We start from the raw sequence: 27,363 nt of genomic DNA, 5'->3' as shown, positions 1-27,363 counted from the left end.
GGAGGGCTAGGGATGTGGCTCCATGCTTAAATACCCTTGGGTTCAATCCCTGGTAGAGAGAGAGAGAGCGCGCTTGCAGTTTGGCACAGTTCCTGTCTAACTGATAGGCACTGAGAGCCAGGTGCGGTGGTGCCTATAGATCCAGCCACTGGGAGGTAAGAGGATGGCTTGAGCCCAAGAGTTCAGAGACCAGCCCAGCAAGACCCGGTCAAGAAAAACAAAATAAAAAACAAAAACAGGGGCGGGGGGACTGAGCCCTGTGGGGGAACTTTTTCAGAATATAAAATACTATCTCTGCAGTCCACTTACCTCACAGGCCATCTGTGCCCAAATCAACAGAGAAGAAACCACCAGGGAGTATTTACATGCCAACCCGTGTGACCCTTGACACGTGCACCGCGCAACTTGGGCGGGTTGCACAGGGTTAGGTTGGTGAAGGGATGGCCATGGCAAAGCCTCCTGTGAGGACAGGGGTGAGGAGGGGCGTGGGCAGAGAGGAGGCTGGTGAGTGGAGCAGGAGCCGTGGTGGTGAGGCAGCCCTAGAGGCAAGGTCATGGGGACCTCGAAGAGGGACACAGAGTCCTTGAGCCTCCAAGAGGACAACATTGTAGAGAAAGGAAGGGCAGGTGGCATTGGAGGGAGACCCAGGGGCTGTCCACAAAGGTGCGCACAGGTGGAGAATGGCTAGCGGAGGAAGCCGCTGGAACAAGGGGGCTTCATGGGCAGGGCCCAGGAGGATCAAAGGTTTCAGAAAAGCAAACCATTCATCTGCTGGCCCTGTCCCATCTCTGCTGGATGCCAGCAGGGCCTCCCAGAAGCACTGAGTCAAGCCCAGGACACATCTTCGGTTTTGAATCGTTCTTTTCTTTATTAGTGAGCTGCTAATGTGCTTATATACATTCTCCTGTAGTTTACAATTGAGCCAGCCCCCTGCGGCCAACTGTTATGGGCTGGAGGCTCATTCTGTCTCTTGCTAGCTCTGTGGCCAGCTCGTTCCCGCTCCTAGCCTCTGTGAGTTCACCTCTAAAACCCAGTGTCCTCTGTGGGTGGGAGCTATAGAATAGGCACTCTGTACGGGCTTGGGCCCCAGGTGATGGAGAAGAGTCAAAGGAAGGCTCTGGGCTGGAAGAATGGCATCCAAACAGTGCAAAGCTGGCAGATGGGAAGAAAAGCGAGACTGAGTCAGGACACAAAGATGAGGTGCGTCAGGCCTCTGGCTGGGTTACCTACACGCCATGGGGCCAGGACCCGTGCCATGCCCCCTACAGCTCTCTCCCGGCTCTTGTGGTTGTCATGGGCTTCTGCTCAGAGGGGAGGTTTGCAAGGCATTTCACGGTGGTGACTTTCTCATCCTGGTGCACCCCATGTCCTCGGTGCTGGGAAGCCTGATCCTGATTAGACATTCTCGCGGGTGGTCCCTCCGCCAGGGCCTCCGGCTCCTTGCTCTTTGGTGGTGGATGATACCAGCAGCCTTGGTTTTCCCAACCCCGAGAAGCCACACGGAGTGGAGGGGAAATCTGAGAGTGGCTTTTCTTCACTGTACAGTCAGCATCCCTGCTTACCACTGGGGGTAGTGGCTTCCTCCAGGCCTGTGTCCCCTCTCTCTGACTGTCAGCTGCCTCTCTTGAGGGATCCAAGCCCACTGTGACACACATACAGCTCACTGTGCTGATTCCTGTGCTCACACCTGCTCCTTGTAAGCAGCCCGCAAAAGCTATCAGTGCATCTTTGTTTTATGCATGTTAATAAAAATGTCTTTCTTGCAAACACTCAGTAAACACGGGAGGCATAAGACATGAGGAAGAGAGAGTGCGCTTCTCACAGACCGGCTCTAGACTGTGTCATTTAGCGTGCGGGTAATAATGCTGTGACCTTGAGCATCTTACTTACTCTATATATGATCCTTGTTTCCCAATCCACAAAAATCTACCTGAGAAAGATATTGGAAATATTAGAGAAAAATATATAAATCTCCTGTGATGGTATCTAATACATGTAAGTTTTCAATAATGGTAACTATTAGAAAGATTGAGATTATTACTGATATAAAAGTTATTATTGATATAAAATATAAAACATATATAAAATATAAAATATATTATTGATATAAAAGTTATTATTGATATAAAAGTTATCTTATTGACCTGGTAAATGTAGGACTGATAAACATTTTCTGTGATCTGTGTTGGTGGGGATAGGATCCCCCTTAAGTCTGGGGGGTGACCCCAGCTCTTAACCATCAAATGAATTTGTTTGAATTTTATTCCACTATATTATTCTGGGCTTATAATTCTGGCAGGGGGTTGAGACCCCTATAAGTTCTTCCTTTTCTTTTTCTGCAATGCTGGGGATGGAACCCAGGGCCTCATACATGCTAAGCAAGCCCTCTACCACTGAGCTACACCCCAGTTCTGCTCTTAGAATTTCAAAAGAAGCCACTTCTGAGAGCCCTTAACATTCACTCTTAGCCTTTTAGAGTTTGGGAGCCAAGAGGCATTTAGCGATGACCTGGACTACTCTCTTTACTTTTGATGAAGAAATACCCAGAAAAAGGAATTGACGGGCTGAAGAGCACTGAGTAGGAAATCATCATCGTGGCTGAACGTACTGAGCACCCACTATGTTATAGGAGTTTGCCGGAAGCACTTGGCCTGAATTCTCTTGCTGCATCTTTCAACAGACTTCTTTGGTCTCTAGCAGAGATGCCACCTCCAGCCAGCTTTAGGGAATAGATGTTCAGAACGTGAGTGCAAATCCACCCCAGCAGGTGATGTGTTTGGCAGCTATTTTCTCAGCCTTTTTCCAGCCCCACCGGCTGGACTGTGGGTCTGGAGAAGGAGCACCAGGAAGAGTCCATCTGCGTGTTCTCTGCAGCCCTGCTAGGATCTTATTGTGATTGGCAAAGAAATGGCCCAGGGAGGAAACAGCCGGATTCTTGTTTCAGATTGGCCTCGCCTGTGAAAAACCCCACAGCCTAATTCTCACCTTCATTCATAAAGAAGATGCAGGGAAATTACAGAAAGAACTTTGCGTTTCATTCCTTCACATGCCTGGAATTAGCGTTAGGAGACTTTATAGGTCTGACATTCGCTAGCACCTCATCGACAATCCCTAACTCAAAGCGTTCACTGCGGGAAACAAAAATAAATCTTTATTTGGGTATGCCCCTGTTTTACGTTCCAGGGTTACTTGTCTGTGCGTCCTCAATAGCAAATCATTTTGGTGATGATAGATCATAAGCTCAAGAGGAAATTGCCTCAGAAGAACAGGTACTTAATAAATCGTCTGGGGGTTGGACGGAGGTTGCCTTGTTCTAGAATCTGGGAGTGGGGGATGACCTGCAAGCTCCCTGTCAGGACTAGCAGTGTATTATAAAATACCAGGCTGCAGTAGGATTTACCAGCAAGAGTCACCCTCTTCTCCCTCAATCTGCAACACCATTGCTGTGTAAAGTGTGAGTCCTGATACTCTCTGGTTAGAGTGTCCTACCTCGGTCTTCATGAGGAGGTAATGAGCTACTTCTTTCAAGCGATGTATTTGTTTTTAAGAACGTCATCTGAATAATTCACAATACTGCTTTTACTTTCACACTTTAAAGAAATTTTATGCTTTTCACAGTTTGGGGCAGGAGTCCTGGGCTGGGAGTCGGGTGCACTTCAGAGCTCCCTCCAAGAGTTAGTTTGAATGTCTTTTAATTTTTTTCCCTATTTATTTTCAGATTGCTTATGCAGATGGGATCCATGAGCATTTCTCCAGGCTCCTGGGCACCTTCATTGCACTTAGCACCTTTTCACAATTAGCACAGGGGTTTGGATACTTGCATTTATTTTGCCTTTCTCACACCAGATACCATGTCTGTGAGGGCAGGGGCCAGGTCTATTTTGTTCATCTTTGTATTCCCAGGGGCTAGGACATAGAGGATGCCCAAAGCATATAGAACAGATAAAATTCAGCACCTGGGTGAACTTGAATGATGAACAAATAATCGTAGAATTCAAGTTATGGCAGATACACCCTTTTCAATGTCCCTGAAATGGCCCAATTTGTTCCTTTACTATAAAGATGGAAATCTGTATGCAGTAATGAAAGTGGGACACCCCACAGTTAATCGACAGCAATATCTGCTTCTGAAATGAGGTATAATTTAATTCCTGTGGCTTGAGCACTGAAAAGGCTATTTTTATTATTAATAGTTTAGTAATAATTACAAGATTTTTTTTTTGCCCCAGAAGTCCTGACCTTATGATAGTATAGAGACTTCATTGCTTACCCAAGAATCTTCTCAGTTTCTTTGTAAGTTGATATACACTTATATTACTAAGAGATCCTGTTGTTAAAGATGGATTTCATAAGCTGGGTGCAAGTGGTATACACCTGTAATCACAGTCTCAGGAGGCTGAAGCAGGAGGATCACAAGTTTGAGGATAGCCTCAACAATCGTGAAATCCTGTCTCAAAATATAAAATAAAAAGGACTGAGATAAAGCCTATGGGTTCAATCCCTAGTTCCAAATAATACATACGTACATACATTTATAATTGTATATATGCAACTCTGGTGGATCAGGACATGTTTTCCTGCTAAAAATGTATAATATGGAATGTTATTTTATTTTGGTACCAGGGATTGATCCCAAGAGTACTTAACCACTAGGCCACATCCCAACCCCTTTTTATATTTTTTATTTAGAGAGGGGATCTTGCTAAGTTGCTTTGGGCCTTTCTAAGTTGCTGAGGCCAGCTTTGAACTTGCAATCCTCCTTCCACAGCCTCCTGAGCTGCTGGGATTACAGGCATGCACCCACATGCCTGACAATATAATATGGAATTTTGATTAAAGATCATCTATTCTTTAGCAACATTATTACCTCAATATCCCCTTAGTAAGTTCAGAGTCCTAAGAGTCATTAACATTACTGAGAACATTCCTTTAAATATGTTCTGGTTATTAAAAGGGTAAAATAGGTAGACACAAACCAATTTCTTTAATTCATTTTTGTTTGGAGGCAAAGTTACATTCCAAAGGTTTCAATGTAGGTAGCCTGTTGTTTACATTCAACTTGCAGATATATTTTATGTAGCTGGAATAGTGCTTAAAAATATGAGCCTTTGGGAGGCGGAGGCAGGAGAAGCACAAGTTCAAAGCCAGCCTCAGCAACGACAAGGCACTAAGCAACTCAGGGAGAGCCTGTCTCTAGATAAAATGCAAAATAGGGCTAGGGAGGTGGCTCAGTAGTTGACTGCCCCCAAGTTCAATCACTAGTACCAAAAAAAAAAATTATATATATATATATGAGCCAATATTTAGAAATCAGGAGACTTTATATTAAATCTGAATTTCTGGAAAATCAACCTACCTGTGTGTCCATAGCTGGTTGTAGCTGAGCGGGGTTTCCTTAGATTGTGCCTTCCCAGTTTTGCATGTTCACCTCCCTATTCCTTGTTCCTTTAGTGTCTATTGTTTAAATTCCTGGAAGTATAGGATTAGAACTATTTTTTTGTTGTTGTTTTCAAACTGTCATTAATATGGTTTCAAGAATTTTGTATTATCATGCATAAAAAAATTTAGGGGAGCTTCACTTTTTGGTATAAGGATAAATATGTGTATATTCTTCTAGTCATACTGTTCTTCCAGAATTCGTGAGAATTTTAGAATGGAACCGTTGGAGGAAGAGAAATCAAGTGATAGCAGGTTCCACGGCCAAAGGCTTTCTGGATCATTCCTTTGTTAGCTAGTTGACTTATTCTGTGTTTGACTTGTGGTTTCTAGTGCTGCCAGATGTGAGCATGCCCCCGAGTGATGAATCAGGAAAGCAGCCACGTTACAAACATCTCCTTTTTCATCCGGGGGAGGATGAACCGTCACTGTGCCGGGACTGCTCCTGAGTCCCCTGTGGGTTGGTTCAGCTCGGGCTGCATCCGTGTCTGAGATAGATGTAGAATGACGAGGAACTAGCTGCCATCGAGAAGGAATGTTAAAATCCATAATGAGCCCAAGAAACTCTGGGAACATCATTTCATCAAAAGTTCCAAACGATTGCTATCACTGGAGGTTTCAGTGTTTTCAAAACCATAATGCTGGGTTTTTTTTTCTATACATGTTATATTTAGGATGAATTTATAAATTAGGCACAAAGAGTGATTAACAATATTAACTACCAAAAAGATAGAACAATTATAGAAATATAGTATAACAGAGCCGCCAACATCACTACCCTTCCACTTTTTATTAAGAAGTACAGTAAAGTCACTTGAACGTAAGTACTAGGATACCACAGCATTTCCTCTGATAACGCTATTAAGTGACTAATTGACAGGTAATATATAGAGAGAGTACGGATACACTGGACAAAGGAATGACTTGTGTCCAGGGAAGGAATAAGTGGGGCTTTGTAAGATTTCACCGTGCCACTCAAAATAGTGTACAATTTAAAACTTACAAATTGTTTATTTCTAGAGTTTTCCATTTAATATTTTTTGCACTGTGGTCAACTGGAGGTAGCTGAAGCTATGGAAAGTGAAACTGTGGATAAGGAAGGACCACTATACCCTTATTTGGGCAATAGGATCTCCAGTGGCAGAAGCTAACAGAATTATACCTTTCACCCAGAGACATAGAAAATTGAACTTGGGGAATATAATGTGACTATAGAAGGAATGCTCCCCATAAAGATGAATAACATTTGTTAAAAACAGTTATAAGGTTTGACTTCATTACACCAAAAAAAAAAAAAAAACACAAAACAGAGTTTCTCAACCTCTGTCAACCAGTATGGCACTGGGGGCCAATTATTTTTTATTGTGCATTGTAGGATCTTAGCGGCATCCCTGCACTTGATACCCACTAGACATCAGAAGGACCTTGCCTACAGTGTCATAGCCAAAACTGCCTGAGTCTTGCCAAGTGTCCCCTCGGGGACAAAAATCATCCCCAGCTGAGAACCATTGCTGTCAACCCTCTGAAATCTTTTGATTTGGCCAGAAGGATTCATGAAAGATCTCAAAGGGGACTTGGAAGTTATGAAGCCCCCATTCCCTGTCTGGATCTCTGAAGAACAACCAATTTACTTTTAGAACCTTAAGCACAGAGCCTGCTTCTCTCTCTTAGTCCTTTGGAAGGCTACCCCATCACCTCTGGCTAAGTCACTTCATCTTTCTTAGCTTGATTTCCTTTTTTAAAAAATAGATAATACCGTGAGATCTCTCTGATAAAATTAATGTGAGGACTACATGAGATAACACTTGTGAAGGAGCTGCCTTATTGGAGGGGCTGGGTTCTTCTCATTCCCATCTCCATCTGGCCCCCCAGTCGCCTCCTACCCAGGAAGGGTCTGCTTTTAGTAAAACAGCAGCATGGCTTTGTTAAGTAAGAGTTCTGTCTCTACTTACCAACAGTAAACTGGCCCAGGACATTGATTGCTTGGCCACCCAGAAGAAGGTCTGAGCTCCTCTCTCCTCCCACCTGGGCAGATTGGTTGTTTTCTAAAAGGAGAAGAGTGGGCACTCCTGCCCGAGTTCACCTGCACAGTCACCAGGATGACTCAGGCCTCAGGCCACATAGATGGTTCCCACCCTCCCATGCCCTCTCAAGATTGCCATTTTATACTGCAGTTCAATGGTTTCCATATCTACGTATAAATAAAGTGTATTTGTTTTTCTGATTCTTGTAAGAAAACCCAAAGCCACAAGATTGTGTTTGAAGCTCCCAAACCAAAGACTTGAGGTTTCCCTCCCGTGGAGTGTTCCCCCTCCACCTCTGGACACAGCCGCTACACAGATCACTGGTCTGCTCTGGTCAGGCCCCCAGAGGGTGAAAGGCAGGCAACCCAGGGAACACACCAGCCTGCCACTGTCCTTGAACATCGACCAAGCCTTCGGAAACAGGATTGTTTTCGTCATCTGCCTTCGATGGCTGCAGGGGCTGTGGAATTGTTTCGTGTTCCTCCCCCGAACGGAAAAAATATTACCCATTTCAATGCATAAAAGAATCGATTTGTGTGTGTATGTGTGTGTGTGTGTGTGTGTGTGTGTGTGTGTGTGCGTGTGTTTAAGGAAGATCACAGTTCTTTTCAGTAAGACTTTTAAGGACTGAAAGTAAATGCATAGGAGTAAAGAGAAAATAACCAACTGGAAATTTGGGGAAAGTTATACTTTGTTTCAGCACCTAACAAGATTATAATAAAAAAGGTTAAATTTATTTCATACACTGGTGGTCTCTGATTTATGATGGTTTGACTTTCTGATGGTGTAAAAGTGATGCACTTTTGGTAAAGAAATCATGCTTGGCAGTCTCATCCCTCTTCCCATCTCTTTCCATGCTGGAAAGCAATAGTGAACCACACAGCTCCCATTAACCGGTGATCTCAAGGGTGAACATTCCACCCTCCTCAGAATGCTGTGTGGCTACACTAGGATGTATGGTCGTGTAGGCAGATGAAATTGTATTTTTGACTGATGGTGTCTTCAATTTATGATGAGTTTACCAAGACGTAACCCCACTGTAAGCTGAAGAGCGTCTCTGCATACTTACATACATGTAGACTCTCTTAGAAGGACTCCTAAGTAACAACACAGGGATTGCTTCTGGCAAGGAGAGGATGGTGAAGGGAGGGATAGAGGAGAAATACTGGGAACTCAACTGGAGCAAATTTTATGCCATACTCCTATAATTGTATCAAAATGAACTAATCTTTCTATATGTAACTTGACAATATACATTTGGGTGGGCAGATAAGCCATTGCAAAGCTACTATGTGCATGTACCCATTAAAAAATAGAATAAAATTTAAGACAAAGTAAACAAAACAACTAAACTTCTCACAGAGCTTTCTAAGATAAGGAGGGAAAGAAGAAGAACTTAAAGGAGCTTGTAGAGATATATTTATCAGAAGAGAGGAAGTCGGGGGCGAGATCAGCATGTGAGAAAGAGCGCTATGGTTTTGGGAGATGGGTGGGAGGTGGCTGAGTTCAAAAATTTTCTTGGTCAGAGCTAAGAGCCATATAACTATTATTTAAGTGATTTGAAGTGCATCAGTTAAAAGCCAACTGGTACCCAAGGCTGCTCTTGATGGAACAAAACGTGACCTTAATAAGCCTCCTACAATAAATACACTAGTGAGTATCAAATAGCAGTTCTCTGTAAGGCCCCTCAACATGGGCCTCATGTTCATGCCCATGTGCTACTAATGGGTACCTTATCTGGGTATCAGAGGATGGTAAAGGGAAAGATATCTATCTATCTATCTATCTATCTATCTATCTATCCATCCATCTATATCAGTACTTCTTTCCCAAGTACTTAGCACTGTGTGTGGTAGGCTGGTGAGTCAATGCTAGAATTTTGAGTGGGTGAACAGTAGTATGGTCTTGGGATAATCTTTAATGAAAATTATTTCTTAAAAATCAGCTTTAGGGCTGGGATTGTGACTCAGTGGTAGAGTGCTTGCCTCACATATGGAAGGCACTGGATTCAATCCTCAGCACCACATAAAAAATAAAATAAAGGTATTGTGTCTATCTACAACTTAAAAAATTTTAAAAGTCAGCTTTAGTGATGCATTCTCCTGTCATATATAAATAAAAAAATTACCAAAAAAAAAATTCAGCTTTAGATGGGTGTCATGTTGTGTGCCTGAAGCCCTCCCACTTGGGAGGCTGAAGTAGGTAAATCACTTAAGCCTGGGGACTGAAGACCAATGAGACCCCTATCTCTCTTTTTTGAAATTAATTCATTTTAGTTATATACAATATTGGGGTTCATTTTGATATAATTATAGGCGTATGGCATAAAATTTGCTCTAGTTCCCAGTATTTCTCCTTTCTCTCTCTCTGTTCTCTTTTCTCTACTTTATTGATTTTTCTTCTTGTAATTTTTCTTCTATAAAAAGTTATGGTTATGGGGGGGCTGGGATTGTGGCTCAGCGGTAGAGCGCTCACCTAGCACGGGTGGGACCCGGGTTCGATCCTCAGCACCACATAAAAATAAAGGCATTGTGTTGTGTCCATCTACACGTAAAAAATAAATATTTTTTAAAAAACGTTATGGTTATGGGTATAAAAATTTAATGATTATAGATAAAGTAAAGGTGAAATTCACTGTGCTATATTCATATATATACATAGGGGAGTTTGGAGACTGCCATCTCTTTAAAAATAATAAAATAAAAATTAGCTTTCTGATAAGACTTTAACAAGTTAGGGTTTAAGCTTATCTTCTCTGGCAAGAACTTCGATGTGGAGACTCTCAATTGCCAAAAAACCTGTATCCTTGAGTGGTCAGCCAGAGCCCTTGTCAACTCTGCACAGGCACATGTAAAATTGATGGGTTTTTCCTTCACATGGAGAAATATAAAAGGATTTGGTTTTTAACCTGTCGAGGGCAGGCCTCAGAAACATAAAAAAAACTATGCACGTTTATTTTTTTCTTCTTCTTTTCCCTGAATCGCTAGTTTGTGTCTGATGCAGGAAGCCGCAATGGTGAGCTGTGTGTTTACACAATCAAATCTCCTCTGGCCACAAGCCCTTGCCCCAGTCAATATTTTGACTGAGCAAAGCCCACTCCCTATCAGTCAATCAGTATCAAATCCTGCTTTCCCATGCGCCTGCTGCCGATGCAGTTGGTTCCCAGGTGGGCGTTAGTATAAATCTCAGATCTGACCAACATCAGGCGCCCAGGATCTGGAAGGAGGTCTTTTGCTGTGAGTCCCCAGCTGTGGTGTGCTGTGAAGTCACAGTAGCCTCCAGAGTGAGTGTGAAGGGGAAGGGCTCTGCAGCTTGGGGGTGGGGGGTTAATTGCCAAGGGGGGAAGCTGGAGAATTTAATCAATCTCAGTAGCCATTTACTGCTTCATATATTACAAAGCAGAAGAGATTATGTCTTAATTACACGCTCTTCATTCTAAAAGGCTAGGTTCATCTGCGGTGGCCACTAGCATTTAAAGAAATCTATGGAAAACATGTGTCTGGCCTCTGAAGTTAATAACGTGCTGGCGATTTTTCCAGGAGCCAAGAAGGTTTCTGTAATCACGGACAATTGCTCCACGGGCTTATGGAAGGACGAGTGCTGAGCTGAGTCACTTGACTGTAAACATGTTGTGGGGGAAGGTCTGGACGCATCCTGAGTTTTTCGTGGTGTTGAGGGTGGGAACGTGGTGCTGAGGAGGGCACCAGGATCCAGTCCCAGGGACGTGACTGCTGAGGAGCTGGGGACCCTGCAGAGCGGAGGCTGGTCTCTTTCTCCCACAGGCCCTGGCTTCTCCCCTCTTGAAGGAAATGCAGCAGACATTAAAATAGTTCCAAACCAAACAAGACACCCTGAAGGGCTCTCCCTTCTGCAGCCCCATCATCTGCTTCAGGCCAGATCTGAAAATATCAAACAAAGCAATGACCGAAGCGGCCCTATTCGGAAGGGGGACTGGCAGAGGAGACAGGAAAACAAAGCCTGGCTGCCCTGCTGCCCTCGGATTCAGGGGCTGCTTTTAAAAACTGCAAAGTCAAGAACGTGGGGTGGTCTCCAAGTCACAGTTCACTGAGGGTCTCGATCTCTCACCCCTCCTCCAGGGTACAAAATAACAACCCAGGGTGGTCATGTGGAGTTCCATTCGTCATATCTATTCCTTTGCACGGGGGAACTCTTGCTTTCGGGTTTTTCATGTCTATTTCCAAGAGAGCATCTTTGTACCTTAATTTATCCTAAAAAGGCTCTTTATGCTTTCTCCTGTCCCCAGTAGTTCATTCAGATGTAACATCTTTACCTGGGCTTTAATGATAACAGAAATAAAAGCATTAGTCTCAAGCCATCTGTGCCCCCTCCCCCACATTCTCCTTCCCTACCGCGGAGTCACCTCTTGTTTTCTTCCCTGAGATGAGAGCCAGCTCAGAAATTCTGAAAAGACTTATCTCATGTCAGCACTGAATTGAGGGAAGAAAAAGGAAAGTTGTAACTTTGGCCTTGTTCTGCATATAATTGTTCATAGAATTGTGGTTTCTTTTTTTTTCTTTTTTCTTTTGTAATCTTGTTTTCCAAATTAAAGACCCTCGATGACTCAGTCTTCAGCTCCAGTCTGAGAAACAAAGAGTCCTGCAAGAAAAATCAGGAGAGCTGGCTCAGGAGGTTGCTGGGGCTGCCTAAGTCAGACAGGGAATACAGGAAAACTGCAGTCCTAGCAAGTGCCCACACCAAGTTTTCTCCCACCAAATTGGATCTGCAGCTTTCTTTCTCTTGGGCAGTATTAGCTCATGTCCTGAGTAGGAAGTTGGCCTCTGAAGGCCCAGCAGATCCTGTTCAGTGTGAGCTTCTATCCCATCCACCCCAGTCCCCTGGGAGCTGAGGCTGGGACCCAGACACTCCTGGATCCCACTCTGGTATAACCCACACTCTCTCAGAGCAGCTAGTTCTTGGCTGGAATCTTTGGAGAAAGGACAGGTATCCTAGTGGCCATGCACATGCCTTTGTTGAAGTCTACCCTGTGAGGTGAGGGTGGGGGTAGTCCACAATGGTGTGGACTGTGCTTTCAGGCCATCGATGCACAAACACCCTGGTACATGCCTGGTGCACCTCATGAATTGGCAGGGTGACCAGAGGCATATGGATCCTCCCAGGAAAACTACTACCACTGTGGCTGCCACCTGTCATTTCCTGAGTAGCCAGATCCTGATGGATTCTGTTTGGGATTTCAGCTAGCTCAGTTTCTAGCTATGTGACCATAAGCAAGTTTGCTCATCTTCAAGGACTGACCAGGGATCTCCCACATGGCCAATGAACAGAGCCTGGTGCTCAGGGGCTCATGGTTCTTAATGCTATGTCAATAGAACAAATGTTTCCCAGGTTCAGAAAGAGCAAATATCTTTGCACTAATCTTTCTCTTTGGAAGTTAAATCTTGACACAGAGTCTGTGTGACTGCAAACAACACAGCTCCCCCAAGACTTTGCCATCCCTGAGAAATCGCAGACTGCCTGGGGACTGTAGCTTACTTGCATGAAGGAAACATAATCTAGCTTGTGAACTCTCAATGCTCAAGGGGACAGATGGAGATAAGGGATATCCTTTTATTAGTTTCCCCAGAGGGCTTATTTAATCTAAATTCTTAAGGGCAGGGCAGAAGGCCTGGGTGAAGAACCATGGAAATCAGGTCTACATCTGTGAACCTGATTCACAACTGTCATGAGTGGATTGAGCTCTCCACTCCTCTTCCAAAAAGAAATATGTTGGAGTCTATAAAGGTTCATCCTGGTTGTCAAACTGACTAGATTTTGAGAGATGCCTAGAAGATTGGTCAAGCACACTTCCGTGTGTATCTTGAAGGTGGCATGTGGGGTCAGTGAACTGAGTGCGTGGCACCATCCAATAGTCTGGGGGCCCAGAAGGAATAAAAAGTGAAAGAAGGTGGAGCCCACAGGTACACACTGGACTCTTTGAGTGGGTGGGATTTTTGTGGTGGTTATTTGTTTTTGCTGCTGCCATTGACCATGGACATTGGACTCTAGTCTTTGGATGTAGACTCATACCTGCCAATACCCAGGGGCCTTCCAGACCTTCAGCCATAGACTGGGGCTGCATCCTTGATCCCTCTTGTTCTGAAGCTCCAGCTTCTTGGACTGAACAGCTACTGGTTCCCCCATTTCTCCAGCCTGCAGAAGGTTGTGGTGGGAGTCTCAAGCCTCTAAGTCCCCTCTATAGTACATACACATTCTATTGTTTTTTTTCCCTCTGGAGAACTCTGGAGTCCTAACTGCCAGTGATCCTATTTGGAGGGATGGTCTTTACAGAGGAAATCAAGGTAAAATGAAGTCATTAAAATGGGCCCCCATCCAATATGACTGGTGTCATCATAAAAAGGGGAAAATTGGACAGACAGACAGACAGACACATATTAGAGAAAGAGATACAAAGCCATAGGGAGAATACAGCTGTCTGCACTCCAGGGAGAGAGGACTGGAACAGATTACTCCCTCACAGCCCTTGAAGAAACCACCCCTGCCAACACAGTGAGTTAGGGGTATGGCCTTCAGTACATTTGAAACAATAGATTTTTATTGCTTAAATCACCCAATCTGTCATACTTTGGTATACTTTGGTGCAGCAGCCCTAGTAGACTAATTCAATAACCTCATAGCCTTTCTGCACCTCGATCTGTTCATCTGCCTACACTGCTAATGGAAGCCTTTCCCTGGTCTCTGTAGGACTTCATTGGGACTCCATTCATTTATATACAGAGTGAGAAGATCCAATCCCTCGAAGCTTTACCCTCCCAGCTTCTATGCTTATAGAAAACTGAGGGTGAGAACAGTATCAGGACCACCTATGTCAGGCCAGAAAGGAACAGCTCTGTAGCACTGTTGATCACCCACTGATTTAAAGTTGATATTAGTACCCCTGTTGCTCAGCTTAGGAAACTAAAGCACAAACAGCGTAAGTCACAACATTATTGGTAGGACTAAGATTTCCATAACGTCAGCGTCTGCCTGCCTTTGATGGCCCAACTAACTCCTTTGTGAGCAGGACTGTTTTTTGGAAGAGACCCATGGGCTGAGGGTGGGTGGACCATCTGCTCAATACCCTCTATGAGATATTTATTTTAGCATATATACTTTATCTAGGAGCTATTTCCCAGGGTACAACAAGGGCAAGGGTTTACCTGTAGTGGCCTATTCGGGGGGTTCCCTAACTTTGCAGGCCAGCACCTCCACCATGGAAGACTGATGCTGAAGCATGTACGTTGTTGGTAAAGACCATTGTTGGTTGAGAGTAACATCCAGACTAGAAATCCTTGCCTCGTCACCTGCCTGGTTCCATTTGGAATTTGAACCTATTTGGAAAGAATGGGTCATCCAAAGTAAAAGGGGTAACCAAGCCTTATTCTTATCATTGCTGGGGACTCCTCATGTTCAGAGGCTGAGTCAGAGCCCCTAGACTGTGCAGTAGCCATGTCTTGGCTTCCTGAGAGGGCCCTGTGCCCTACTTGCATCCTGGGAAACTTGGCACTTTGCTCAGATTCTAGATGGTGGCCTTATTCATAGCCAGCAAAATAATTTTAACTTTGGGAAACAAAAGCAAAATTTAATTTAAAAGAGGCAGTGTTTTCTGCTTTGTGGATCAGAGTAGGAGGAAAGTCTTGCTATTAGAAAAAAAGGAAACCTCAGACAATAAGGACTAAACCCTGGTGGGGGGGTTTGGAGATTCAAAAAGATGGCAGGCATGATAAATGTCAGCCTGGGGACTTGGAGCTAGAAGGACAAGTGAATAGGATTGTGTGTGATTGTTGGTGCCTGTGTCTGTGCATCTATGTGAGCGTGTCTCTGTGAATGAATGTGTGTGTGTGTTTGCATCTTTGTGTCTATCTTGTGGTGTCTGTATGTGATTGTGTATGTTTGTGTGTCTGTACCTGAGTGTGTATATGTTTACATGTGTCTGTGTGTGTGTGCCTGTGTGTTTTTGTATTTATGTGTGTTTGCCTGTATTTCTGTTTCTGTGCTTGCATGTGTGTGTGTGTGTGTGTGTGCTTGTGTGTCCATGTATGTGTGTTTGCATGTGTATGTCTCTATGTGTGGCTTTGGCATGCTTGGCCTGGAGCACTCTGCTTCTTTAGTTTTGTTCTCTCTCAGGCACTAGGGCAAGCTCCTCTGTGGTACTTCCTACTGGACTACTATGCCTTAGAGCACAGGGGAGTGGACTTTATAGTCTTTATACTCTCTAATGCGTCTACAGTCATGGTCACCATGCTAACTAGCATATTGTCAGCTGCCCTTCTGAGAGCCCACGGGAAGATGAGCCCGAATCTCTGGATCTATTGTCCAAATGTCCTATGTCTTGCCTACAAGGTGGTATGCTTCATGACATTGAGTCCACAGAGCCTCACCAAGGTACCAGGCCTTGACCTCCCTGCTTCTCCTTTCCTGTGTCCATCTTCCAACACTCAGATTCTGCTGTGCCACAGCATGACTCATCTCTTAGGAGAGAGCCTGGGTACCTGATTAATGTAGTTACACGTGGTAGCCTTCCCGGCTGGGCCTCCCTTTTGCAAAACTAATACAAAAACAGAGTCTGAGGGTCTGTTGAGCAGCTGCACACTTGACCTTTGGGGCAGATGGCTCTAAAGCAGCCATTCTCAACCTCAGCTCATCACCTGGAGACCCTCAAGCCCACCCGGAGATTCTGATGTCATGGCTTGGAGTGGGGGCTGGGTTTCTGGTTGTCAGAGCTAAGCAGGAGACATGACCAGGTGCATGGGTCAATTTTGATCAGGAGAACCATGGGATTATGAACTAACACACCTGAGACTACATTTCCTCATCTGTAAACTGCCATCCTCCAAGAATTTCTGAAGACCATCAACAAGATACTGCCCATTCCAGGGAGCATTTAAAGGACAAAGGCCAGCACCTACCCCTGACAAGTTGACCTAATAGGACAGATGGGATCTAGAGCAGCCATAGCCACAGTTGTCTTTTCCAAACTTCTGGGTTGCTCAGCACTCGCTCAAGCTGCTAACCAGTTGTGCAGACAAACTCCCCATCCAGTAACTGCTGGCCCCAGAAGTGAGCTTCTGGTGGGTGACTTAATGGTTTTGGAATCTCTATTCAGACAAAAATATCTGGGCCTGGGTACCTTGTGTTTCACCCTGCTAGAACAATTCTGTTCTGATAGCAAGTCTGTTCCCTTTCCTCCTTCTTGAAGATTGGAAGATGTGGGCTGGGGATGTAGCTCAGTGGTGGAGGCATGTGTAAGGTCCTGGGTTCCATTCCCAACACTACAAAAAAAAAAAAAAAAAAAGGAAGGCAGACCATTACGGGGTCCTATGGCTCAGCCCATCAATTCACATGGTCTTTTGATGATTCCTGGGTGCTCAGGGCCAGGTCGAATTGCTTAGGGTGGTGGAGTAGGAGATGGCATGGCATCCCAATGATCACTGAGAGAGCAAGAAGACAGGTCTTTCTCTCCCTGTGCTCTGAGGCTGGACTTGACCCAATTAAAAGCAGCTTGTAAAGAGCTGGGGATAGAGCTCAGTGGTAGAGCGCATGCCTAGCATGACCGTAGGTTCAATGCACAGCAGGGAGAAAAATAAGTTTGGATTTTGGATGGAGGGAGGTACTCTGTCAGTTCTGGGAGGTGATGCCCTGCCATCCTGCAGACTCACTGCCCCATCTGTAGATGAGGCTCCCTGGGTGAGAGGCAGCAGCTCTAGGTGGCCGGGTGAAGAGTGGGATGGGGCCCTGCTGGAGGGAAAGCTGTGCAGGGCACCAGCTTCCTGCTGCTCCTCAGAACTCTTCTCTGTTCTCTCACGAATGCATTTATGCCAAGAGGGCTGGCAGTTCAGCCATGGGATGAGCAGGGTTCTGCATCACACACACACAAGCCTCAGGAAATGGAGAGCTGAATATTTATCATTGGGATTGCTGTGGCCTCGGGGCACTCTGAACTCCAAAAGAACTTCCAGGACTTTCATTTTTTTACCCCAATGATCTTGACGTTTGTGTGCCTAACCCTCCCAGTGTCTACGTTTGTGATATTTTCCCTTGCTAAGATAGTGTTTCAGAGAGGCAGGTTTGGTAAGATGCATTTCCTCTCTGATAAAATACATTAAAATATATTTCCATCCTAAATAAGTTGGTGCCTGTTTTGAATTAATCACCATGATGCACAGTAATTAGCTATACACGAGTCTGCAAAGAGAGTTTTTCTTTCGGGCGGGAGCTTGCTAATTCTGTTTAATGTCCTACGGTGGCCTGTTCTGATTGCCTGAAGATTTTCTCCAGAAATCAGACTTCTACATGCTCACAGTAGGTTTTTAGATTCCTCCTCTCTAGATCTCTGTCTTCTCCTTCCCTCCTCTTCCCCTCCCTTGCTCTCTCTATCTCTTCCTCCCCCTTTTTCTCTTTTCTCTCTCTTCCTTCCTGCCTCCCCTCTCCTACCTTCAGGGTCCTGCCTGGACCACTTGTAACTAGCATCACTAGGGCTGTACTCTGAGATCACAGCCCCTTTTCTTTCCCTTCTCTGTTCTACCCTCAAAAGGTTTTACAACCAATAGGAGAATTTCTTTTCCTGAGCCACCTCCTGTTTGGAAAATTCTGACATTGCTGCTGTGTGTGAGTCCTGAGACTTATTGCTCTTCTGAACAGGAAGACTTTAGTGATTCCTCCTGACTCCCCTGTGGCAAAATCTTTTGGAATAAAACAAGCATGTTTGTGGCTTTGAATAAAAATGGGGAGATTCTATTTTGTGGTGCAGGGTTCAAAGTTAGGACTAGTGTTTTTCCAGGGGCCAGTAATTAATGACAGAGGCATGTGAGTAGGCAAATTAAAAAAAAAAAAACTCTCCATTTTAGATCTGTGCTTAACTAATGGGCTAGACTTAACACCCTCCATTGGAACCTGTAAATATCTGTCAAACTGTCTTTCTAGAGCTGTGGTTCTCAAAGTGTAGTTGCTGGACCAGTATCATCTGCGTTACTTGTGATTTTTTTTTTTTTTCAGTGCTAGTGAAGTAATACCAATTCTTGAAACCTGCCCCAGACCCACTGAAAGAGCAAATGTGTGTGGGCTCTCCAGGCAATGCAGATTCACACTCAAGTTTAAGAACAACTACTTCTGAGTGCAGACCACCTCTGCCATTATGTCTGCAATGTCAAATGCAAAGTTCTCCTATACAACCCTGGGAAATGCATGAAAGGAATTGAAATCAGAACTCATGGGCTGAACCCATCACAACCATGACTTAATGCAGATCTGCAAATAGAATTCAGATCCCCAGGCTTTAATTTTGATCTGGATGTCACTTAAAGACCTGAGTGTTAAAGGTTTGGTCCTCTGACCTTGGTGCTATTAGGAGGTACAGAGTCTTTAGTCGCTGGGGCATAGTGGGAGGTCTTCGGGTCAGTGGGGGTTGCCCTTAAAGGGGATGGTGGAATCCCAATCTTCTTCCCTTTCTAACTCTCTAGCCATGAGGTGAGCAGTTTGTTCTACCACCCCCATGCACTTCTGCCAGGATGCTCTGCCTTACTGCTGTCCTGAATGGAATGAGACCTATTGATCATGGGCTAAAACCTCCAAAATTTTGAGCCAAAACATACTTTTCCTTCTTACGAGTTGATTATCTTAGGTATTAATTATGGAGATGAAAAGCGGCTAACTGACCCCACATCATAAGGATAGGGCCTTTTCCTTAACTAAAAATAAATAAAAACAAAATTCTTCCACAAAATAATCAAATGTCTTTTTAAATATCATTTTATTGTCAATGAATAGAAAACTAAGTGTTCAAAATACATTGGATAATTGAGGGAGGGGCTGGGGATGTAGCTCAGTGGTAGAGCATTTGCTTAGTATGTAAGAGGCCCTGGGTCCAATCCTCAGCACCAAAACAAACAAACAAACAAAACCCAGTGACATTTACCCCCAGTTAAGCTAGTTCATTTATTTTCACTTCTAAAAGCAATGAAGTGCTTCTTTGAGAACTTACTACGAACTCTGGAGCAACATTTAAGACTAAGCACTGTATGCTTCTCGAAGAAAGGGGGGGGAATTGGAGAGAAGAAAAAGAAAAGAACTAGATATTAATTTGTCTTGGAAGGAAGGGCAGTTAGGAGAAAAGCAATTTTGACCTTAGCTGGGGAGAAATCTAGAAACGTACCAAGACGGCTAGTCAGGATTCTAGCACCTACTACATATGGGTCAGGACTGTCCATGTATCTCCATCACGTTTCAGGATGACATTAATCGAATCTCCATCAGATTTCAGGAATACATTAGAAAGAGTAAAACAGAAAACACCAAAAAAAGTATTCCCTAAAACCGTAAAGTATAATTCCTCAAAGTGAGATAGATATTCTAAATGTTTGTCGTCAATGCACCACGAAATGGGTCATTTTGTGAAGTTGCTGGAGTTCTTGACAGGACCGGCGATCCCCATGCGTGGGTCTCCTTGCACCACCAGGGGGCGCGCTGGCCCTCCCAATGCGGTCAGTCAGACAGACGCGGAGTTTTTGTCTTTGAGGTCCTGTCATTCTCTGTATAAACAAGTTACGTTCAAGTGTTTAGGATATAAATTACGACCATGCCGGCTGCCTCGGAAGGAATGTAAACACAGCACTGTGGTCGGAGCAAACTCTGAAACTGACTTCATAATTTATAGCAGGCCCCCGAGTAGCTCAGTGTAAAAGAAAAGACAAAAAAAAAAAAAAAAAAAAAGAAAGGGGGCAGGGGTGTGTGTGTGTGTGTGTGTGTGTGTGTGGCCCTATTTAACTACAAATATAATAGACAAAATAAAATGTTTAAATCACAGCTTAATTTTTGTAAAATAGAGGAAGGAAGATTAGAAAGATGACTTTTTAAAATAAGATATTTTACTCAGGAGACAGTCCCTGGATTGAAATTCACTTGGAACACCAAAGTCCCCAACATATAAGAGTTCTCCAGAGTGGTAATAAGTGCCTAGTAATGGATTAGCAGGAAGACCTTTCAGGGGCCCAGAAACAAAGGTGAGTTTCCCACTCAGTAAAAGCAAAAAAAAAAAAAAAAAAAACCAACCAAAAATCCAGATCTGAGTTGAACAGAAAAACCACCACAGTGTGATTATGGCTGAAAATTTCTCTGTTCCTGCTCAGAGAGTGAAGGAAAGGTCAGACAGAGAGGATGGTCTGGGGAAGAAATAAGGCCTTCTATTAGTTGTCTGTTTTTTTTTTTTTAATCCAGAGCATTACCAGCTCTTTGTGTTGTATTCATGATTGGGAAGCCCAACAAGAGAAGGAAAAAAGGGGGTTAAAGGAACCCCTGAGCGAAACCTCTGTTAAAGCTGGGTGCCAGCTTTAAACCCCCAGATGCTTGGAATTTCCTTCACTAACCCTCAGCAGCCTTCCCCAAGAACTCTTCAGTACCGTCACCAGCCATAATACAACTGCAACCTGCCAAGAAGACGCAGGCCCCGTCCTTTGGGCACCTTACCCTCACTGGGCCGATAAGCCCAAATCACACAGGTGCTAGATGATGGCTTACCACTCTGCCCCCACATCTGTCACCTCCACCTGGTGAGGAGGAGGAAAGAATAAAGAACAGAAATCTTTTGGGGCACAGGAAAGAAAACAAAAGGGACACGGAGCTTGATTCCTCAAATCAGACTGTCCGCCTTTCATTATCTTTCCTGGTTTTCATTTAAGTTCCTTTCACCTTCTGTTTTTTGTTTAGCCAGAAAAAAAAAAAGTGAGGGTGAAGTAGAGAAACAAATAACAGAAAGCATTCCCTCTTTTTTTCTCCTGAGAAGACCCACAATCACAACCTGGCCTGTGTTACTCAAGGCACAGACCCCACACCACATCAATTATACAGTGTGGGGGTGGGCAGGGTAGAGTTGCAACGCTGGATGAGGGTTGTGGGGTGGGGGAGAACCTGGCCACTGATCCATCCATAGCAGGGTGCCTGTAGAGGAAACAGATCCCTAAAACAACTACTTGTTATATACATTTTATTGAAAAAAAAATTTTACATCAAAATATTTTTGGCAAACTGTAAAAGTATACATAAGTGCAAATATATCCTCCTTTTAAAATACAAGCAAAGTGTGAGTATACACGAAGATCATAAAAATATCTTTAAAATACGGTGGTAGAAAACAACCTTGTAAAAATGTTGTATTGTCACAATACTGAGAACCATTTTCTTAAAATAGATGTGGTTGGTTCTAAATCATTTCTTCATAATGTTCTTTGGCACCTGTATACAAACCTAGTGTTTTTTTTTTTTTTTTGAGGGGAGGGGGGCAGAATTCTCCTAACTAGCTAGGCAACAAGATGAGGCTTTCTTGAAATCTTGTGCTTAGCACTGCCTTTTTGAAAAGCACACAAGTTTTCATAGACCAAGAAAAAACACACACATACACGCAACTTGTCTGCTTTTTTTCAGACCCTGATTACTGAAGGCAATGGCCATCCCAGAGTTATAAGTTTATGTTTTACATGTGGTAACTTGTTACCATCCCTCAGTTCATGCTCTCCCTCATCTGGTGCATTATCTTGCCAAGGTTTTCTCTCTTCCAATGGTAGGCAAAAAAAAAAATCAGCATACGAGGCTTTCCTGGGCATTCAGGCTAAGTGACAGAGTGCTACTTACTGCTATCCGCGTGCACATTGTGTGAGTCCTTCGAAGTTCCTATCTGCCCCTTAGTGGAAGATGAAAAGAGAAGAGAGAGGGCCTTCATGTGGCCTTTGTCCATTCACATGACACAGGGCTTAATATCCTGACACACGCTCTGGTGGTGATGGTGATAATAAGACCCACTTGCCGAAGGATGGAAAGAAGAAATGCCATTGAAATTGAGGACGAAATCTTTTCTGTCACACACTGGAGTTGAGTGATGCTGGTAACGAGGCAGTCCCACTGAAAGAAGTAAGAGAGAGGGGGGCTCATTTCAGACACAAGGTCACCCAACTGATGACGGGGTGCATTGTGTTTAAAATTTCAATTTACCGCATCTTAATTTTGACTCAGGGTACAGAACTGTTGGTGTGTTCTTTTGGTGCATTGCTGATGCAAGAGGGGTAGATAAAACCCAGCTCTGAAAAATCACTGTTTCAAACTATCTGTCCTCAGTCCTTAGATGCCTCTGGAATCTTGTTTTGGTGGGGTCTGAGGCAAGAGCAAGATCTTCCCTGACCTGGTATTCTTGTATTCCTGAATTCCCATATCATTCTGAGGCTGGGGGTCAGAGCTGTGGTCTGAGTCGGGTGAGCGCAGGCTGAGACCACAGCATCCAGGCCCTGAGTCCTGGGCGCAATGCGGGACCAAGCTCCCTCCCCCAGAACCATCACTGCTCTCTTCCCCTCTCGCTTTGAGTTTTATTTTCCAATTGATTGGCCTGGTAAGAGTAGTGAGCAGCACAGGGGTGGTTCCCTGTGCCAAAGGGGATGACAAAAAATAATTCCATTGCAGAGAAAGGGACAGGAAAAGTAAGTGCAGCTCTCTTCTGTCCGCAAGCGGCTTCAGTCACAAAAGTCTAAGACTTCATCTAGAGAAGCCAGGACTTCCCTGCTCCTCAGGGAAGGCATATAGCAGCACAAGGAGATTTTGAGGGAGCCTCATGCTAGTAGAGGATGGTGAAGGCCTATACCTTGCTCCCCAAGGACTGCTTCTCCGCCCAGGGCCTGAGCCTGGCGCTTCTCAGCACCGACCCGCCGCCCACTTTTGCTTTTGCTTTCTCGGCGCCTTTCGGCCGGCCCGACCCCGGAGCGCAATCGGTCAAAGGTGTCCGGCAAGCTCTGGGTCCCAGCATCTCCTGCCTCCGCCTCTTTTTGGTGCCAGGCTGGGTAAGGCTCATTTGCTTGGTTCATTTGTGGTCACCCTGGTGGTGTGGGCAGCATAAACCACACATTCATGCCGGGGGCCGGATTCAGTTTTTCAGTAGAAGAAAAACCGTACCCGAGACCAATGAGGCTTAGGCCCTGTTCGCGTCGCCCCAGGCGCCTGCGGAGAGACCAGGCTGCTCAGTGGCTGGCGACTCGGTCCTGGCGATCGTCTGCGTGCTAGCTGTTAACAAAAAACGGCACTGCTTTATTAAAGCAACCGCTGACCTACGCGTCCCGGACCCGGGCGCTTTGCCCTGCACACAGGTGCGTTCGCTCAGCCCGCTAATGCCAGTTCCTGGACCAATAAAGAGCAGGCTCCTGCAGGGCAGAGAGCAAGAGCTCATGCCTCCTAGCAGTCTTCACTTTAATGTGCTGCGCGGGATGACAAAAATCCGAGATACTGCGCAAGGCCACTCGGGCCCCTGCGGGCCTGGCTGTCCGAGGTCTCTCAACATACCCGCCAGGGTCATGGGATCGGAAAATGGGACAGCATGGGAAGCGTGGGTGAGCTGAGGGCGGGAGGGTCGTGCTGTGTGCGCTTGTGTGTGCGCGTGTGTGGGCACACTCGCTGAACTGTGGTGGGCGTCCTCAACCCTGTCTGGCCTCCCGGCCTTCAGTCTCAGTGGGTCGCAGCCCATCGGGCGGTGCGCTCCAAACCAGGCCCAGTTAGAGCCTGGCGCACCCAGTCTGCTCCTTCCTCGCAAGCCCGATTGGGAGAAGCCAACAGGGAAGACAGCAAGAGGAGGAAGGAGGATGCTATGGTCTCCTGTGCACACTGGGCTCAAACCAAAGGTCCCCGGGCCTCAGAGTGATACAGGAAGGCCTGAGCTATCGAGGGCCTCCAGAGTGTTCCCAGACAGAGAGTTCCCAGGAAGGTCAGCCCCGGGAGGTGATGGGCTGGAGCCCGGAAGCCGGCCTGCTCGCTTTTGGAAGTTTTGTCTTCTAGAATCGTGCTTGCAGACCCCAGGATTTTTAGGGGCTTGCCTGTGGGCCTGGCGTGAGGGATGGGACAATGGCGGCCTCACGTAAAGATCTGGAGCCCCTTTCCTGCCTGTTTTGTTTGTTTGTTTGTTTGTTTGTTTTTTCCTGTTACCGTTTCCTGGCACTAGGAAGCCTGGGAGTCTGGGTTCAAGTTGAGTAGGGACTTCCAGAAGACCAGGGGCTGGGAGAAGAGCAGGCGGGCAAGCAAGGGTGCCAGTGGGCTCCAGCCTACTGTGGGAGAGAGATTGACAGCCGGCGCGGGGGTGCTGAATAAGAGGGGTGTCTGTATTGGTTACTTGTTGAAATTCCCATAAAATTGAACAAGGCTCTGCTCTCAGTGGGTTAAGTCAGGCTAAAATCCTCTCTGGTGTGGTCCTGCCGAGACTGTCTTTGTTTAGTTAACCTCTGAGACCCGCATTTAAAAGGCCTATTTGGGAAATTTCTCTGTTCAGGGAACCAACATCTTTTGCCCATTTCTGGGCTTCCTTTCTCCCCTGATGTCCTTGTTGCACACGGCATCAGGAACATATAAAGTATGCATTATTCTGTGAACGATTTTCTCATCAGGGAAGGAGGTAATGTGAGGGAGAACACCTTTGGGCCCAGCCTTTGACAGGCAGACTTCGGATTTTAATCTGCAGCCCAGTCCTCCTTAGGGGTTAATAAGGGTTTATTTTTCATATAAAGCTAGCCAAATATTCAAATTCTCTCTACCCCCCCCAATCTCTCCTCCCACCTTTCACTGCTTTCCACAAGTCAATAAATTTTCATAATCTGTAACCCATACAGTTTAAATCAGCCACATTACAAGTAGCCTCCAGGCACATTTCTCAGGGGACTTACAGCAGAGTTCTCAGGTTCTGCTGCCTGGGGACATTCATGTGTCACCAACCGTGGTCCATACTGCACGTGGGACTCCTCAACAGCCAGTGCCCCCTCCACTGACATTGTCCCTCCAGTGAAAGACTCTGGGACCCCATTCTGCTTTTCCCTCTGCCTTCCCTGTCCCCTCCTCTCAACACTTGCTGAGTTAAGAAATCCTCCCCCTCCCCAACACACATACACTCCTAGATACAGAACTGACATTTACTTTTTGACAAAGGCTCAGAAAAGTGAACTTTAAAAAAAAAAAAAAGGACAAGAAGAACTAGAACCAAACACAACTCCCTGGTCAAGGTCCCCCAAAGGCCACATGCCTTCTCTCAAAACTAAGTCAGGCCTGAATCAGAAAATCCAAAGCCCATATAGAGACATCCATGAAGGCCAGAAAGGCAGGCACCATCATCCTAGAAGCTAGAAGCTGGGCAATTCTGGAGGCCCTGTTCCTGGCTATGGGCACCTGGGAGAGCAATGAGACCCAGATCTCTGGCATCCCCACATGAATAAGGCGCCAGCTTTCCCCAGCATCCGCTCCTCCCCATGCCCTCAGACCCTAGGCTTTGTTGTCCCAGAGGGAGTGGCAGTAGCCGCTGGCTGGACCTAGAGGCATAGATGTAGGCCCGCAGCGGACCACTCTGGTCGCGATGCGTTACCTGAGAGGTCCTCGCGGGCATTCTGGTGCAAGTAGCTCTGCTCCAGCGAGTAGGAGGACATGCTGGAGTGCAGGCCTGCAGAGGCCGCGGGGTTGCTGCTTGGCGTCAGGGCGGGCGGCTGCTTGAGGTAAGGCGAGGCGCCGGGCGAGCTCCAATGCGCCGCAGGACTCGTGTAGGGCGAGTGGCACTCGATAGCGCTCGCCATGGCTGGGGATGAAGGCACTGGGCTGCTGCTGCTGTCCGGCCCATAGTCCCCGCCGCCGCCACCACCACCGCCGCTGGCTGCACCGACGCCTCCTGGACCCGGGGGCACAGGGCAGCTGGCCATGTAGGTGGAGCCCGGGTTGGGCGACATGTGTGGGACGTGGTGGTGGTGGTGGTGATGCGGATGCGCGTGGCCCGGGGCTCCGGCGCCGGCATCATAGCCTGCGGGCATCATGTCGAGGCCACCGTAGCCGCCCTGGCCGTGGCAGCCAAGAGGCGCCGACGGGGGCGCCTGGAAGTCGAAGCCCTGGGGCAGCAGCGAGGCCCCAAAGCCCAAGCCGCTCACCACGCGATGGTACATGGGCTTGAGCGCCTGGCACTTCCGCCTGAATCCGCGCGGCCGGCGGCGGAAAGAACCCTCCTCGAACATAAACTCGCTGGCCGGATCGATAGTCCAGTAGTGGCCCTTGCCGGGCCGTCCAAGGCCCTTGGGCAGCTTGATGAAGCACTCGTTGAGAGAGAGGTTGTGGCGCACCGAGTTCTTCCAGCCCTGGTAGGCGCCGCGGAAGAAGGGGAAGCGCGCCTGCAGGAACTGGTAGATCTCGCTGAGCGTCAGGCGCTTGCTGGGGGAGCTCTGGATGGCCATGACGATGAGCGCGATGTACGAGTACGGCGGCTTCTCGGGACGCCGAAGCCCCGAGTTCGCCTTCTTGGTGCCCCCGCTTCCCGCGCCCGAGCCGCTGCCGCCAGCCGAGCTCTTGCAGGCGGCCGAGGGAGCGCTGGCCGAGTTGGAGGAGGACGAGGCACAGGAGGTGGAGGACGACGACGACGAGGACGAGGTGGTCTCCAGGGCGGCGGCGGCGGCGGCGGCGGCGGGGGGCGGCGGGCTCATCAAGGCGGCCTGGAGCGCGCCGGGGGCCGGGCTGCACGCGCGGCGGAGCGGGGCTGGCGGCGGGCGCGGCGGGGGCGGCGGCGGCCCGCCCTCGGTGGTCATCTGGGACCCGGGAGCGAGGCCCGGCCTGGGGGGCGGGCCCCGGGCCGGGAGCGGAGGCGCAAGAACGGGGTCGGCCCAGAAGCCGGGCGAGCGCCCTAGCCCGCCGCCCGGGCTGCAGCCGTGGTCACTCCGGGCCAGCGCTTCGGCGTCGCCTCCCTCAGCTCTGCTGGGGCTTCTGGCGGCGGCGGCGGCGGCGGGCTGGAGGCAACGCCCGGTGCATCCCTTTTCGAGGCTCGGGCCCCGGCCTTGCGCAACCTCCTCCCAGGCCGCGGAGCCGAAGCGGCCGGACGCCGGGAGGCAGCGCCCGTGAGCTACGACCGCGG

At 46.8% G+C, this 27,363-nt stretch overlaps 1 protein-coding gene across 1 annotated transcript; it reads right to left on the bottom strand.

Annotated features, from left to right (window-relative positions):
- Positions 1 to 19,207: 19,207 nt before the first annotated feature.
- Foxf2 (forkhead box F2) lies at positions 19,208 to 27,174 on the bottom strand. The gene is made up of 2 exons (XM_021733141.3): positions 25,843 to 27,174; positions 19,208 to 22,364 (listed from the first exon to the last, which is right to left on the bottom strand). Exons 1-2 carry the CDS (start codon positions 27,038 to 27,040, stop codon positions 22,201 to 22,203), a joined length of 1,362 nt encoding a protein of 453 aa, XP_021588816.3. The 5' UTR covers positions 27,041 to 27,174; the 3' UTR covers positions 19,208 to 22,200.
- Between the last annotated feature and the right edge of the window lie 189 nt (positions 27,175 to 27,363).

The sequence above is a fragment of the Ictidomys tridecemlineatus genome, chromosome 8, assembly GCF_052094955.1.
Source record: "Ictidomys tridecemlineatus isolate mIctTri1 chromosome 8, mIctTri1.hap1, whole genome shotgun sequence".
Lineage (NCBI taxonomy): Eukaryota > Metazoa > Chordata > Mammalia > Rodentia > Sciuridae > Ictidomys > Ictidomys tridecemlineatus.
Note: the sequence above shows the minus strand (reverse complement) of the source record. Positions and strands in the feature narration are given on the sequence as shown.